Genomic DNA, 16,135 nt, shown 5'->3' with positions numbered 1-16,135 from the left:
TAAATGCATCGTGCAAGTAAAAAATAAATAAAAATGTTTTTGAATAATCCTGACTTCAATATTGACCAAAATAATCGTGACAATGATTTTGTCCATAATCTAGCAGCCCTACTTACTACGTGACATCACAAGGTTGAACAGAGCATTTTTATATCATATTTTGTGTCACTGTAGCAGAGTGGTTAGCGTTTTACTTTCCCGGGTGCAGAAAATGCAGGCGTACATGTGTAAAATATGTTTTCGAGTGAATATGTTTTCGAGTTTGCCATGCAGCAGTTTCAAACCTGTAATCTTGGCCCATACAGAATTTTGAAAAACACTGCAGGCACCATATAGCGTGATCAGATGTGAAATGCTCAAAAGCTCACATTTGTGTACTAAAGTCGGTGTTTGTGGAGTGCTGATTGAGCTCTCTGTGAGTGCAAAGTCCTCTATTACTCACCTCTTCTGTGTGTGGGCAGACGGGGCACATTCTTACTCATCTGTTGACTTTGAAATACTTCACAGCACAATGTCTTTATCTTAGTCATTTGTATCTGTCTGCGTGGTTTTGTCTTATCTCCACAGAGGAATATTTACTCTGCAAAAGACACCAGTGTTTTCCTCTTTTTATGACTCATCAACTCCTTTGATTACTCCGGGATTTCAGTGTTGTTACCTAGCCTGTTAAAAATGCAGTATGTGTTTTATTTTTTTCTGATGGAGAGATTTTATTTTCCTAGAATGTTCCAAAATATTGCATTCAAATTATGGGAAAGAGTAGAGGATGCCACCAGGTTAAGTGACAAGGCAGATCTGGGAAAAGGCATGTCTATCAATCGAGTTTTTCAGACATAAAAAAACAAAAACACAAAATACAACCAGTGCAAGAAAAAATGAATTTCTGCATTCAATTTAAGCAATAAAACCTCCATGGAAACAAGCAGGTGCCGTACCCTCCTCCAGAAAGTTCTAAAAATGGTTTGGAAGAGTAATTGTAGTTGCAGAATATTTCAACTGCAGTATATTATTGTTGTATTGCCTACTTCTACCTGCTTTGAGTATCTTACAGTTATAGTTGTGTCCTCTAAGGCTATGTTCAGACTGCAGGGTTTAATGCTGAATTTGGATTTTTTTTGTGAAATTAGATTTTTTTGCGAGGTCGTTCACATTTCCAATTAAATGCGACTTGTGTGTGATCTCCAGTGTAAACTTTGAATGCCTCCGAAGAGTCCTGCATGCACATTGGAGGACACGACGACATCACACACAGCGAGCGTGTTCACCTGTTCACCGTTTATGGAAGTAGTCTAAACTCTGGGCTTGTCTCCAAAAATACCGTCCAGCTCTTCGTAAAATGGACAGGTTACACAGCCAAGGTCGCTTCATTTGTTTGAGACTTTAGCTTCCTTGTATTTGGCTCCCAGGCTCTTTATTTTTCATGGAGATTGGAGCCAGGACTGCCTGAAACCACATTCGGCCATTTCTTTGGCAATCATTTCAAAAAAACGCCCAGTTCCAGTAAGACCCCTCCAATTTGACCTGAATACAGCGATCCCCCCAAATATTAATTAACTTACTAACCTCTCTTTCCCTCCATTGATTCAGCTCCGAGCCTGACATGAGTGTAGGTTGGATGAATGTGACCTGGGCGTTCAGACTGAAGTCGCATGTCAAAAGATCGGATATGTATCGGTTTAAGAGCACATATCCAAGTGGCCTGAGTCACATTTGTAAAAAAAAAAAAATGGATCTGTGGTGTTCAGACTCATTAAAAGATCAGATACAGTCGCATAGGGGCGAAAAAATCAGAAATGGGTCAGGCTGCAGTTTGAACATAGCCTAAGTTTCAGAAACTGTAGTAAAATATACAGTTTTACTACATTCTGATTCCTCTCTAGTTTAGTCGTCAATTGTATACATATTTTCACATTTCTTTAACTTAGTCTTTGGTTAGAACTACTGTCCCAGCTGTAGGAGCCGTGTTTTGGTCCTGGTCGTACTCGCAAGTAGTCGTAATTAATAGTATTTTCATAGGTGGTAGTTGGTGCGAAAGTCTGGAGAAGCACTGTTCTGAGTCTGAGTCTTTTTTTGTTCTGGTCTTTAAAAGCAACACGTGCATGCACTTGTACTACAGATGTACCGTAGTGTTACAGTGAGTTACGTAACAGCCCAGAGGCACAAAAGGGCATATGAGGAGAGGCCTATAACACATGCAAAGGAAACACTCTGCGCTCATTATGTAGATTACGGCGCATGTGGGCCCATTAACAAACTTTCATCTTTGAACTTTCCCATTTACGTTGTCCATCAAGCATCTTATTACTCCCTGTCCACTGAAATATTTTTACAATTAGTTTTCACTTTGAGGCTCTGTACTGGCTAGTCATCGCATAATAAATGAAACAAGATGGATTTTAATCATTTTATGTGAAACAATAGCGTGAACTGACCTGCGATGGGACAATGGAGAATAGCGGTGAGCAGTCCGCTGACGCTAATCAATCTTCTATAATGTCATTACAGTATGGTTTGTCATCACCAGAGACCACGCAACGTCTATTCACACCTCATACTTTCCTCCCACTTGTGAATTGAATGAACGATATAGCTGCGCTCTTATGCTGACAGTCCCAGAGTAACGTACACCCCGCATTTTCAATAACTTCGTATCATTTGAACTGGCGAAGGTGAAATATAATATGCAAGATCGGGCCAACAAACTGACGGGCCGTGATGAGGTCCAGGTTTAGAGTGTGGAGCGGAGAAGAGATGGACAAAGGGAAACTGTCAACGAGATTTAAGTTCAGGATAGTTTTTCCGAGCCAAAGATAAAATTCCCAATCGCAGCTGGAGGTAGCTACGTCTCATCAGCTCAATTATAGAAGCGCAGATGATTTCATGTGTTGTAACGTCGTGTATAGAGTGATAGTAGATATTGTCAGATCTGTATGTGCGGAGATTGATGTTGGTATAGATACAAGAAGAGGCAGAAGTTCAGAGTCAGGGTAGAAGTTCAGAGTTAGAGCAGAAGTTCAGAGTTAGTTAAAGGCAGGCTATGGAACTTTCCTGGTGGAGGGTTACATGACATGCTTGTAGGGGTGTGACGGTACAAAAATCACAGTTCGGTATGTACCTCAGTTTTGAGGTCACAGTTAGGGTCAATACAGTATGGGAACAAATTTAAAATCATTTGCTTGTTGTTTATTTGTGTGTTTATTAAACCAACAATTTGTTTTAATATTAAACAAACAGGAAAATAGTGCTGCTTGGTAAAACTAATAAGTTAATATTCTCAAAAAATCTATATTTATTCCCAAACAAGCAACAAATGTATTAAATATTATAAAAATAAATCCCTTGTAAACAATAAACAGTTCCTGCACGAGGTTTTACTCAATCTTCATATTTTTGGCCCCCCCCCCCAAAAAAAAAAAATTTGTCCACATTGTCTGCAGTAAGTGCTGCCAGTTACAACGTTCCCAGCAGTTGAGTAGACTTTCACTAAGGACAGAGGTCATGGGTAAAGTAAAGTAACTATACTAACTAACTAATAACTACTATACGATACTATACTAACTAACCTAACTATAAAGCGCTGCGGGAAACACTGCCACACCAATTACAGACAAGTTCCCTCATGAATATTAAAGAGCCGAGCCTTCTGTGTAGCTGCACATGTAGTGGCTGAATGTAAACACACACAAATTCTGTGAACTCACTTGTGCACAACCCTGTAGCAAACCGAACGTCCCGTACCAAAACGGTTCAGCGCGAATACATGTACCGTTACATCCCCACATGCTTGTCTCCACAGAGATGTTTTTCATTTACCTGGTCTGTTTTTACAGTATAGTGTTAAACTTGTTTATTTCAGTGAAGATAAGCTGGTCATAGTTGGTGATGCCAATTGGCACAGTTACAGGTCAGATCTGTGGAGAGGAATGGTAAAAATGGTAAATGGTCACACGTTTTTCCACTTTCAAGGCACTAAAAGCTCTTTACATCAAGAACCACTCACTTATTCGCACACACTCACACTCACACATTCACCAGTGAACACACACACTGAGAGCGAAGTGGGTTAAGTGTCTTGCCTAAGGACACAACCACAGCAGTCATCTGTGGGAGTTGGACTCACACCGGCAATCAGTGGGTCAGTGGATCTGACCGCTCAAGTAATGATGTTTATGTGGAAAGCACTCTGCCTCTAACACTCTATCAACTGAGCTACTGTTGCCTCAGTAGGAGACTCGGTACACATGAAAAATACACATATTTCAAGAAATGCTTGAGCAACAAAAACACCCTTCACTGGATCAATTTAAGAGACAAATGTAATGCAGCACTGTGGGAAATTCCTCTACAAAACAATAATATCATCTCCATGGAGACAAGCTCACTCCAGAAACGTTACATAATGCTGCTTTTTAGAAATGTTTCACACTGCATTTTTATTTTCTCCTGCACATGCCATGTATCTGTTACCTGTCCAGCCAAAACTCTGACAAAACTTTACAAAGATGAGTGGATGTGGAGCCGTGTTCTGTCTCCTAGATTCTGGAGGGTATGAATCAACAGTTGAAGCTCCAAACTATTACACACTATTGTCTCATGTAAAAGAAGTCATATATTTTGTTTTGAATGTTATGAGAATTTTTGAGAGGAGACATCTTTCACATTTCAGAGACACGTGCTACAAATTTCACACTCTATTGCCCAGTTCCAGACACTTATGGATTCAAACACAATGTAGAAATGACTGACAGGTCAGGTAAAAGCATCTGTGGTTCAAGAGTTCTATTTTTATGTCTTTGGGCAATGTGGAGGAGCTGCATCTCTACTCTGAGCACCATCATTTATGATCATATATTTTTATAGCACAACATTCAAATCACATACCATATTTTTCGGACTATATGTCACACTTTTTTCATGGTTTGGATGGTCCTGTGACTTATACTCCGTTGCAACTTATATATTAAAATTTTCACACTAACAGTCGCGAAAGGGCGCTCTAGGCTTGTGTGCCAGTATCTGCTGCTCCTACTACTCCTGCACCACTGTCACTTCACGCGCTACTACGCATGTCTCCTGCAGAAAAAGGCACTGTCCTGCTGCAAGTACTGAAATACAGTATTTAGCCGGAACCTGTAATCAAGCAGCAGACAAGAAAGTTTTGAGTGAGCGAGAAACTTGTGAGGGACTGGTGGAAAGTGGTGATGGAGAACACAGCTTCACCGTAACTGGAACTTTTCTGGAAGTCACTGGATGGATCGACAAAGCCTGGACTTCAGTGACAACCGCAACCATCCTGTCGGGATTCAGAAAGGCCGGAATAATTCTAACTGGAACTGGTGCTGAGTCTGACAACAGCTACGCAGAAGAGGAAGCGGCGCTCCCTTTACCTCTGGAAGGTCGCAGAGTTGCTCAGAAGTGACACAGAGGATGAAGAATTTAATAGATTTAGTGATTTGGAGTGAGATAGAGAGCTTGGTAAACTTGTTCTGTTCTGTTGTTTATGCTCTGTTCATATGTGACGTTCACAGTCTGTTGTTCTCTGTTCTATTGTTGTTACTAGAACTTGCCTTTCAAGATGAAATGTTGGTTCCTGGTCTCTGATTTTATAAAATATATTTCCTCTAAAAAGTGTGACTTATAGTCCACAGCGACTTATATATGTTTTTTTCTTCTTCATTACACATTTTTTGACTGGTATGACTTATAGGCGAGTTTCATTGTTGACAAAAGCGCGTGTTGCATGCTGGGAATTATTTTGGTCGGCAGCAATAAACACTAATTCAACATGACGGATGAAGCGAGAAAACACGTAAAGGGTATTGATCCCAGTTATTTATCCACTCTAACGGCAGAGGACCCAAGACCATTTGACCAGAAATTGGTCATAAGCATCGATGGAGCCAAATCACCCTTTTCAACCCCGACAAAAGGTGGACCAAACCAAATTTCTGGTCAGAATCGCCAACTACCTGGCGAAATATTCACTTCAGCGATATCCACAATGACTTGGTGGAAACTCCTGGGCCATTCACAGCAGAAAAGATGAAAACCTCCAAGAGTCTCGATGCTTTGTTGAACTTGTTGGAGTCCACGGTTTGTTAGGATCTTCTACGTTTGCTCTGCGAATGTTTGAAAGCCGTTTAATTCGCCGTTAGCGGTTCTTTTCACTCAGAATACGAAAAAGACATTTTCCTTCTTCCGTGCTTCTATTTGTGCATCCGATAATGCAGCAGGAATTTCCCATTATCGGGGATAAATACGCGAGGTTACGCACTGTGTTTGACGCTACCGTGTTTCTATATGTATATATATACGTCTATACTCTGGAGCAACTTATAGTCCGAAAAATACTGTATTCCACTAAAATCTCAAAAATCTTGTTGTTTTGTGACATTATATTTTGTCTTCTTTCTTCTGTCTAACGTGTAAATTGGTACCACCTGAAATCATAGCACCTGGTCCCACATGTTAAAGTCATTAGAACTTACAGGACCAAAACAGGACACTCCCTCAGACCACTGCTGCAGCTCACATCTGATCACCACTGCTCCTGTCACACACAAAGTACTTCTGACAGTAGAGAAAGAAAGAGGAGGAGGAGGAGGAGGGGAGAAAAGGAAAGGTAGAAGAGAGAAAACAAGAGACAGGGAATACAGGGATGGCATTACAGAGAGAGGAGACAGAAAGGGAACGAGAGAGAAGGACAGAATCAGAGAGAAAGATAACATTACAGGTAGAAAGAGGAAAGAGAGAAGAAGGGATGAATCAGAGTTAGAATAGGGAGAGAAGTAAGAAGGATGGCTACAGAGAAAGAAGTAGAGAAGGAGAGAGAAAGGAGAGGAGGGACAGAATCAGAGTGAGTAGAATAGAGAGAAATAAAGGTTTAAAAAAGGCCCCCGGAAGAGAGAAAAGGGGGGACAAACAAAAAGGAGGGAGAGAAAGGAATGAGGGAGATGGAGAGGGAGTAGGAGAGATACAGAAATGGAAAAGGAAAGGGATGGGAAAGAGAAGGGGGAGAGATAGACATATACAGAAGTGGAGAGGGAAGCAAACCAGACAGATGGAGAGAAAGAGGGTATCCAAGTAAAACAGAGGAGGAAGAATGAAGAGGTAGAAGGAGAGGGAGAGAAAAGAGGAGAGAAGAGATGATTGAAAAGGGGTTGTATTATTGAAAACACCAGACAAAATTGAAAATGATAGAGACAGAGAGATTGGGTAGACCGAGGAGGAGAGAGACATGACTGACAGATGAGTGACAAAGACAGCGGAAAGAGAAAGAGAGAGAGAATGAGAGGAGGGGGAGAGAGTAAGAGAGATAGAATGAGAAAGAGAGAGTGAGAGAGAGAGATAAGACAAGAGAAGAGGAGGGGGAGAGAGAAAATGAAAGAAGCGAGAGAGAAAACGGAAAACAGAGAGAGAAGGAGAGAGACAGAGAGAGTGAGAGAAAGAGAAGAAGGAGGAGATAAAGAGAGGCGTTATGTTTGTCTTGAGCGTTCATGGTGATGAGAAATGGTAAAGTAAATGTGGGGCATTCCTCCAGTCTGAGGCATGTCCTGCTGAGGAGGAGGACGGAGTCGGGGTCATGGGCCCCTCTGCTCGTCGGGGCCATTCCTCTTCTCTAATGACTTCTGTCCATGTTGTACAGTCTGATAGGAGGTTTAAGTACGAAGGTTCAGACGTTAGCTTCTTCTGTGGCACTTTAGTGTTTGGCTCAAGTCATGATGTACTAACTTGTCTGCTGGACGGTCTGGCACCTACTCGTCTCCTTGAGGATCTTATTACTTGGCATGGAATATTACACAGTATGTTATTACTGGGTTTCAGATCACATGACAACATTCTGTTGGTCAGTAATATTTCATGCAACTGGGGAGCAGCTAAAGGAATATTGTTGAGATGCACATTTGTGTTGTAATACAATGAGTTTTAGGGTCTAGTCACTTATAGAAATGATCTGGTTCAGTGTTTGTGAATTCACTTTTTGGATATTTCTTGGCAAAGTACAATGTAAGAGAAACACTGACTCTTGTCTCCATCTGGGAGGATGACACCATCAGATTGTAGTATCTGGAAACCACCAATACAGTATACAACTTTGTCCACGGGGACAAAGAGGGACTCCACCAGGCAAAGTGACATGTCAGATGTGGACATGAGAGGGAAGCACACAGTAAGGATGCAGTCGCACTTGTCCTGGTTTGGTCCTGTTATAGTCCTGTTCTAGTCTTGGTTTAGTTCCCAGTTTAGCCACATTGACAGTTTGGGGACACACCTATGTGCACACACTAATGCAAGTCCAAGGTATTTTCAGCAATTAAAATGCATGTAGCACTTTTTCCAGTTCCAGTAAGTTCAGGCCCAAGGACACAACAACAGTATACATCTATGGGAGCTGGAATCACACTGGTAAACACTGTTACCTCCCAATCAGTGTTCATTCAATCAAATTTACTGTATACTTTTGACAAAATGATCAACCACAATTATAACTTTGAGATGGTAAAATGTCCAACATGTTATGCTTATGGATGACAACATTAATAGATAAAAAAAAATAAAAAACAGCGGTTCCCAAAATCAGTACATATATGTGTTGTATGGCAAAAGAAGGTGCTCTACAGGATTCATCAAACTGACGTAAGCACACCGTGCGCACATATCGTCCGACAGGTCTGAGGGGCATACCACACCCATTTTAAACAAACGCCAAAATACTCAGAAAAACAACTTTTAACTGCATGAAAAGTATTGCCCCTTAATTTTTTATTTTATTTTTTACAATCAGCTGAGTCAAAATTCTGTTTAAGTTTGGCAAAGACTTTTAGCTATCTTGTTTAGGCTACGCTTTTAAAACACATCCTAACTTATCACCATAACCTCATTGCTTTAAATAGAAAACAGCAGCAGCAGAATTTTGGACACAACTCGCTGCACTTTAGCCTGGAGCAGAAGCACTGAGTTCAGGTAACAGCATCAGTCAACAGCGCTAAAGACACACACCATGGTGCACTGTCTGTCCCTTCTGCACGGGCCTGGGAGTTCAGTCCTACAGTGACATCTCCGTGCTCGGATTCTGGCGAAAGCGAGACTTCGGTTCGCACGGCTCTGTCCTCCGTCCTGCTGGTTCCGGATGGGGGAGAGTGAGACCAGTGCGTAGTAGAGCGGTTCTGTCCCTCCCTCGTAAGTCCAAACACCCAGCGCAGATCCAGTCCGGGAAAGCAGCGTGTCGGCATCCTTCTCGTGCTATAGTTTCCTGCGGGGTAGTGATACCATTACAAAATGACTGGGTCCGGGCGGGTTAGCTGCCCTGTGTTCCGTGCCTTGGGTGCGGTTGGTTCCGAGGTGGAGCAGAGATGGCAGCGAAGCACGGAAGCGGTCTATATTGTTCTGAGCTGCTCGTCCTCCGCGCACATGGCTCTTCCCGGGGAAAGCATTGCTCAGGCCGAAGTACCTAACGCCACTTCCCACTCAAACTCATCTTTGTTGCAATATCATGTTTTATGCAATATCACACATTTTCTGCATTTTACAACGAGCCAAAACATATTTCTTGTTTTTTATGAAATTCTTTGCTATTTCCTCACCAGATAAACGCAGCATTTACCGTATTCCGCACCTTTATGCCGTAAATGCCAAGGGTGAGGCCACTTGAAACATGAATATTTTGAGGCGTTTCATTCAAATGACGCTGGTTTTCTCCCGCCACATTTGTCACTAAATGCTTGTGTGTTTGCCCTCTGCCTTTTGTAAATATATACTCTCAAATATACTCCGTTTTCACATCAATGTCTGTAAATGAGGGCCAATATTTCTATCTACTCCCTAATAATCTTTCAGAGTTGTTGACTGACAAACTACACTTGTATAATTTTATCACTGTTTTCTCCCTCCTCTTCCAGGGCTTTGGGAGTGTGTCAGGGGAGCACTGGTTGGGGAATGAGGTTGTGTACCAGCTGACAGCACAGAGACAGTACGCCCTGAGAGTGGAGCTCACAGACTGGGATGGGCATCAGGCTTTCTCCCTCTACGACCGCTTCCAGATCGGCAGTGAGAAGCAGAATTACAGGTAATTAAGGCAAATGCACGCGGCCACTGGTTTTATTCACAAACACTTCAGTTTGGACGTATATAGAACTGAGTAAAGCCGGTAATCACCACATAGTCTTAAACCTCACATGTTAAAGTGTGGAACTCGAGAGTGCAATAATCTAACTTCATCAACTCAATTACAGAGTATTTGTGTGACTAGAGAAATTCTCTGTTGGCAGTCCATTTGCAGTATTTTTGGTGTTTTAAAGTGATATTTTAAAAGGCACATCGATCAACTAATGTGTTTAAATAAGGCTAAGATCAAATGTACCTTTATGCAGTTGTAAGTCAATACACCAAAACTTTATGCCTACAGTATTGACACTCTGTATTGGCATCACATTGGAGGTGTTGTACATGTATCTTTATGGTGGAAAGTTCAGAAGTTACCATGGTGATACAGTGCACACATTAGTAAACATTGCCCCAAATGTTTTAAGAAAACTCAAGAAAAAATGAAAGATGAGAGATGAGAGATTTATTTCAGGGACTGGTTTCACAATAAAAATCATTTCACCAGTTCAGGTTCCAGCTTAGTCAGTGATGAAAATGTCAGTAATGGATTGGTTCATAAAAGTGTTGTGAAAGGTTGGAATAATGTAGATTAGAGAAGTTAAAGGTCCTATATTATACAAAATTGACTATTGTGAACTTTAAGCCTTAGAAAGTTGTTACCTCCTCGAAAACATACCTAGATTTGTGTTTTGTTTCATCCACATGTTTGAGTAACTCTTTATTATTAGTCTGTCTATATCTCCAAAGATAAAAATGCTCTTTTCCACCTCATCAAGTGGTAATTTCATGGTGCGTTTGATTATCCATCCATCTCCCACTCGGATTTCAGATATGGCGTCACGTCCACACTTCAAGCATTTTATTTTGTTTCACATGTCCGACTTGGAGAAAAAACGTGGAACTCCAATTGGAAAGCAGTTACTGTTGTACTTTATCTTCTGTTAGCAACCCTAGGGACATTTAGCAACACCCGTTTAAAACAAGTCTTTGTTCAGTATTGGCCGCACCACAACACTGACCACCATCCCCATAGTCAGTGGTATGGACACGGTAAGGTATTGCAGTAATACGAGTGACTCATATTGTGATTTAAACCACCAAAGCATCCAAACACAATGAAAACAGTTCATACTTAAAAGTGACACTGGGTGCAGTCATCTTGGATTCTATCTCGGAATCCTCAGTCTCCTCTGAGTCGATCCGAGTTGTGCGTGTCGCTTGGCAACGTCCTTGGACTTCTGAGTCAGATGGACAATCGAACGCACCATAAAGTTAGTAGCTACCATTTCTTTAGCAGAGATTGACAGTTCCAGGGTTGAAATTATCCACATGATTCTAGTGAAGGTGTATGGAGTTAGAAACATTGTGGAGAACTTCATTTTTTACCATGTGACATCACGAGGTGGAACAGAGTTTTCTTTGCCATTTGAGAGAAGAACTCATTATTCTAAAACAAAAGAGTAATATTGGCTAAGGACAAAGCAGTGTATCTTTGCACTGGAAAATACAGCAGGTCTTGGCCTTGGTAGAGGTCTGTGCTTCTCTAGTTAATGCTTTATTACGGTTTCATTCACACTCCAGTTGGTTTCATTTTGTTTACCACTGTCTCTATTGAGTTTCACATTTCACCATTGGCTGTGGTCAGACTGAGTGCCTGTCTCTTCAGAAGGTGCTTAGTGGTTTAAGAAAAGAAAACAACGTAAACCTACTCATTACAGCTTCGCAGACACTTTCATTATCTGGATTCTCTTATGTAACTTTGCACCGGGATTTTTTTTGTCCCTGTTTGAGATTCTTTCCGAACCCATGCGGTCTCCCGTGTCTCTAGGTCTCTTGTGTCTTGACTGGCATTTTGTCCTTGTGCGTTTTCAGGGGTTGAAGGTCTAGTTTTCTTTTCAGGAGGTTAATGATAACATGCTTCACGCTGTGGCAGATGCTTGGACGCCAAACTACCGCGAATTCCTCAGAGTTCAGCAACGACTGGTTTTAGAGGTGAAAGTCAGGTTTTTAAAAGGTGCTTGAACCTGATTTTTACTATTCTAGCAATGTGGAAAACAGAACTAGTTCATATTAAAATGTCTTATATTACATTAAATGGACTCTTGTGAGCTCTAAGTTATGTTAGAATGTTGTTACCTCATGAAAAACATGTCTGGAGTTGTGTTTTGTTTCATTCACACATTTGAGTAACCCTTTATTATTAGTCTGTCTACATCTCCAAAGCTCAAAATAGTCTGCTCCACCTTGTGATGTCATGAAGTGGTAGTTTTCAAGTCAATAACTACCTTTTACCTTTCGCTCAGTGGGCTGCAAATATCCAAATGATTCTAGTGAAGGTGTATGGGGTTTAAAAACACAGTAGAGCACTTTCTGCATTATCACATGACATCACAAGGTGAAACAGAGTGTTTTCTGTTTGAGAGAAGAACTCAACTTAAAGGGTCAGTCCGGAATTTTGGGTATAGGACTTCATTTCCTAGTGAGCCAGAGTGTTGGAGACATGTGGAGATGCTTTTTAAAATATTCCATCCAGTCTTTGTATTTGTACAGGTCGCTGTTGCTAAGCTAGTGCATGTCAATGGCCATAGTTAGCCTGCCACTAAAAACAGTCTCACCCACTCCACAAAACACCCAAAGAAAATCTATTATTACGCCAGACTGTCGATGTGAATGTCTGTGTCAATAGAATCATTTTAGAAAACCAATCTTGCATTTGACGGATTTCTGTCTGAGCAGCAGCAGCAGCGAGAAAATAGTCCCTGAACATGAGACAATTCAAGCGATGCAAGGTTAGTTTTATTTCAAACATTATTCTATCAACACAGACATTTACACCGACAGCCTGGCGAAATAATTGTTTTGCTTCTGGAGCTTTGTGGAGTGGGTAAGACTGTTTTTAGTGGCAGGATAACTATGGCCATTGACATGCACTAGCCTAGCACCAGCGACCTCTGCAAATACAAGGACTAGAGGGAATATTTTTTTAAAAAGTGTCTCCACACATCTCTAACACTCTGGCTCACTAGGAAATAAGGTCCTATGTTCAAAATTCCAGACTGTCCCTTTTAAATATGCAGGGTTTATGTATTAAACGTGTATGAAACAAAACACAACTCCAGGTGTGTTTGTGATGAGAAAACATTGTCACATAAATCAGAAAATACATAATTTGGGCCCTTTAAATATTTTTTTGCTCTCCAAAGTTACTCCTCACTTTCCTTTATTATTATTCATCAAGATGAGTTTATAAGTGTATTTCAGCTTTCAGAGACCCTCACGATAATGCTACATCTATGCACTTAACCTGCACCAACATTACTTCCTGGTTCGTGGAAGATAACTACACTTTACGATTAGAAACAGACAACACACAGCAACCTCATTTTGACCTTACTGCACCTTTTAGAATATTTGAACTGAGGCAAAAGAAATTTTACTTTATGACATGAAAAAGGCAAGGACAAACCCTTCAGCATTTATATGAAAACAGTCAATCAAAATCTACATTTCAAATTGTGACTAAGCAGTAGATTTTTATAGAGACAGTAGGATTTTATTAGATTGTGGGTGCCGGCATATCCAAAAAGTGAGGAACCCACTTTCAAATGACTTCCACATTTGCTCGTATTTGATATCTTTGCTGTGTTTTTGATGCAGTGGTTTGACAGGCATACAGTCTCTTGGATTAGGACTTTGCAGTGGTCTGTGGGAAAGAGAAATCAAGAGGATCAAATAGTTTTATTGTTTGGCAGATTGTCCAGAGACACTTTCAAGTTTCATGCCAATAGTGTGAAAGTAAAGAATGGAGAAAGCAATAGATCTTCCATTGACGGTTTTCACATTTTTCAATCCTGCATATACAAGCCCGAGTGTGACTTTTTGAATAACCGCAAATAAGTACAGAGCGGTGGGTGGAGATAGGGGGTAGGTGAAAATGGACTTTCCTTGAGCTGAGACCTCAAAATGCAGGACAATACTGGATTACCATATTTTTTTGGACTATAAATTGCTCCAGAGTCGCACCAGCCAAAAAATGTGTAATGAAGAAGAACAAAGCATATATAAGTCACACTGGACTATAAGTTGCACTTTTGGGGGGAAATTCGTTTTATAAAATCAGAGACCAGGAACCGACATTTTATCTTTAAAGTTATAGTAATAAGAAGTTACAGTAATAACAATAGATGAGAGAACAACACGCTGTTAATGTTACATATTACCAAACTCTCCATCTCACTCCAAATCACTAAATCCATTGAATTCTTCATCCTCGGTGTCACTTCTGAGCAACTCCACGACCTTCAGAGGTAAAAGGAATGCCACTTCCTCTTCTGTGTAGCTGTCCTCAGACTCAGCATCAGTTCCAGTTAGAATTATTCCGACCTTTCTGAATCCCAACAGGATGGTTTCGGTTGTCACTGAAGTCCAGGCTTTGTCGATCCATCCAATGACTTCCAGGAAAGTTTTCATGATGCACAGTTCCGGTGTCACAAGTTTCTCTCTCACCTCAAACCTTCTTTTTGTTACTTAATTACTGTATATTTCACTACTTGCAGCTTGTAATCTATAAAATATGATTTTCTTTTTCTTCTCAGTTGTCTTTAAAAGTTTGTTTAAATTTTAAATTTATTGACATGATACAGAGAGAATAGCAACTCTGTGTAGTAGAGTGCGACGTGACAGTGATACAGGAGTAATAGGAGTAGCAGATACTAAAACACAAGCCTAGAGAGCCCTGTCACGGCTGTCAGTGTGAAATACATAATATATAATTCGAGACCACCCAAACCATGGAAAAAATTGTGACTTGTAGTCCAAAAAATATAGCACTCAAACATGCGTGAATCAATGAAAAAAAAAAGTAAAGTAAAAAGGGCCCATATTACACTATTTTCTGATCTACGCTGTGTTCTTCTCTCAAACAGAAAACACTCAGTTCCACCTTCTGATCTCATGTGGTAATACAGGAAGTGCTCCATACACCTTCACTAGGGATAATACAGCCCTGGAATTGCCAATCTCTACTGAACAAAAAAAAGGTAGCTGTTAACTCGAAAACTATCACTACATGATATCACAAGGTTGGATCAGAGCATTTTGAGCTTTGGACATGTACACAGACTAATAATAATTACAAGAACTTACTCAAAAATGTGTGAATTTTGTGTAATATAGGACCTTTAATAATCAGGGAACACCATACACCACTTTAATATGAGACAAAAAACAATCCCCTCTATTATCTGAACACACCACACACAGCAATAACTTCTAACCTTTGAGATGAACTGCATGCAGACCTGGTACAGTTTGCTCTTTAACTCAGTCGTTTGCGATAGCTGTCTGTTTTGACCATGTGATCTCCCAAAAATAGATCTGTTCTTGAAAAATACTTGCGGTATGACCATCACACTCTGCCCGTCTGTGATCGAGGTCCAGAGCAGCCAGATGGCCTTTTCACAAACAAACTATGTCTACCACAACTTTCTCTCTACCCTTTTCACTTTGGCACCTCATTGTTTTTAAATGTCAGTCAGCTGTATTTTACTTATGAGATTCTAAAAGATATGTTCTTATCTTGTAGTTGTTTTTGGATTCATTTCTGTCATCTTTATGGGAGCACACTGGTTTACTGGAACAAGCCTACGTCAGCGCTGCACAAACATTTAGAGACACTGCCGTTCATTGCTCAGTTACAGCAACCAGACGCTGGGTAGATTTAATAGCCAAAATTAAAGGGTCTGTGTAAACTGTATAAAGAAGTAGACTAATGGAGTGGGACATCACCCATAGAGTTCGGCTCAAGTCAAATGAAGCTCACGAGGCGAGCAGTGATCTTCCATTCCATATTTGGACTAGGAATTTATTTACGGACAAAATAGTGAAATAAAAACACCAGGATCACGTAGAGTGGGTTAATACAAACATTAACAAGTCCAAAATGATGACACTCACACCAGACTATGGCTGGTGTGAGTGTTTTTTTTTTTTTTTTTGAGCAACATTTGCATCATCTCAGTGCAGCTCTTGA

General features: G+C 40.6%; 1 protein-coding gene across 1 annotated transcript in view; it reads left to right on the top strand.

Annotated features, from left to right (window-relative positions):
- Positions 1-16,135, top strand: part of angpt1 (angiopoietin 1) — a 142,250-nt gene that overhangs the window by 91,450 nt on the left and 34,665 nt on the right. Inside the window, exon 7 of the mRNA XM_020939302.2 lies at positions 9,900-10,066. Within this exon, the coding sequence (XP_020794961.1) occupies positions 9,900-10,066 (167 nt within the window). The remainder of the gene's footprint in view (positions 1-9,899; positions 10,067-16,135) is intronic.

This window comes from Boleophthalmus pectinirostris, unplaced genomic scaffold (assembly GCF_026225935.1).
Source record: "Boleophthalmus pectinirostris isolate CB_2022bp ecotype Guang Dong unplaced genomic scaffold, ASM2622593v1 HiC_scaffold_21, whole genome shotgun sequence".
Lineage (NCBI taxonomy): Eukaryota > Metazoa > Chordata > Actinopteri > Gobiiformes > Gobiidae > Boleophthalmus > Boleophthalmus pectinirostris.
Note: the sequence above shows the minus strand (reverse complement) of the source record. Positions and strands in the feature narration are given on the sequence as shown.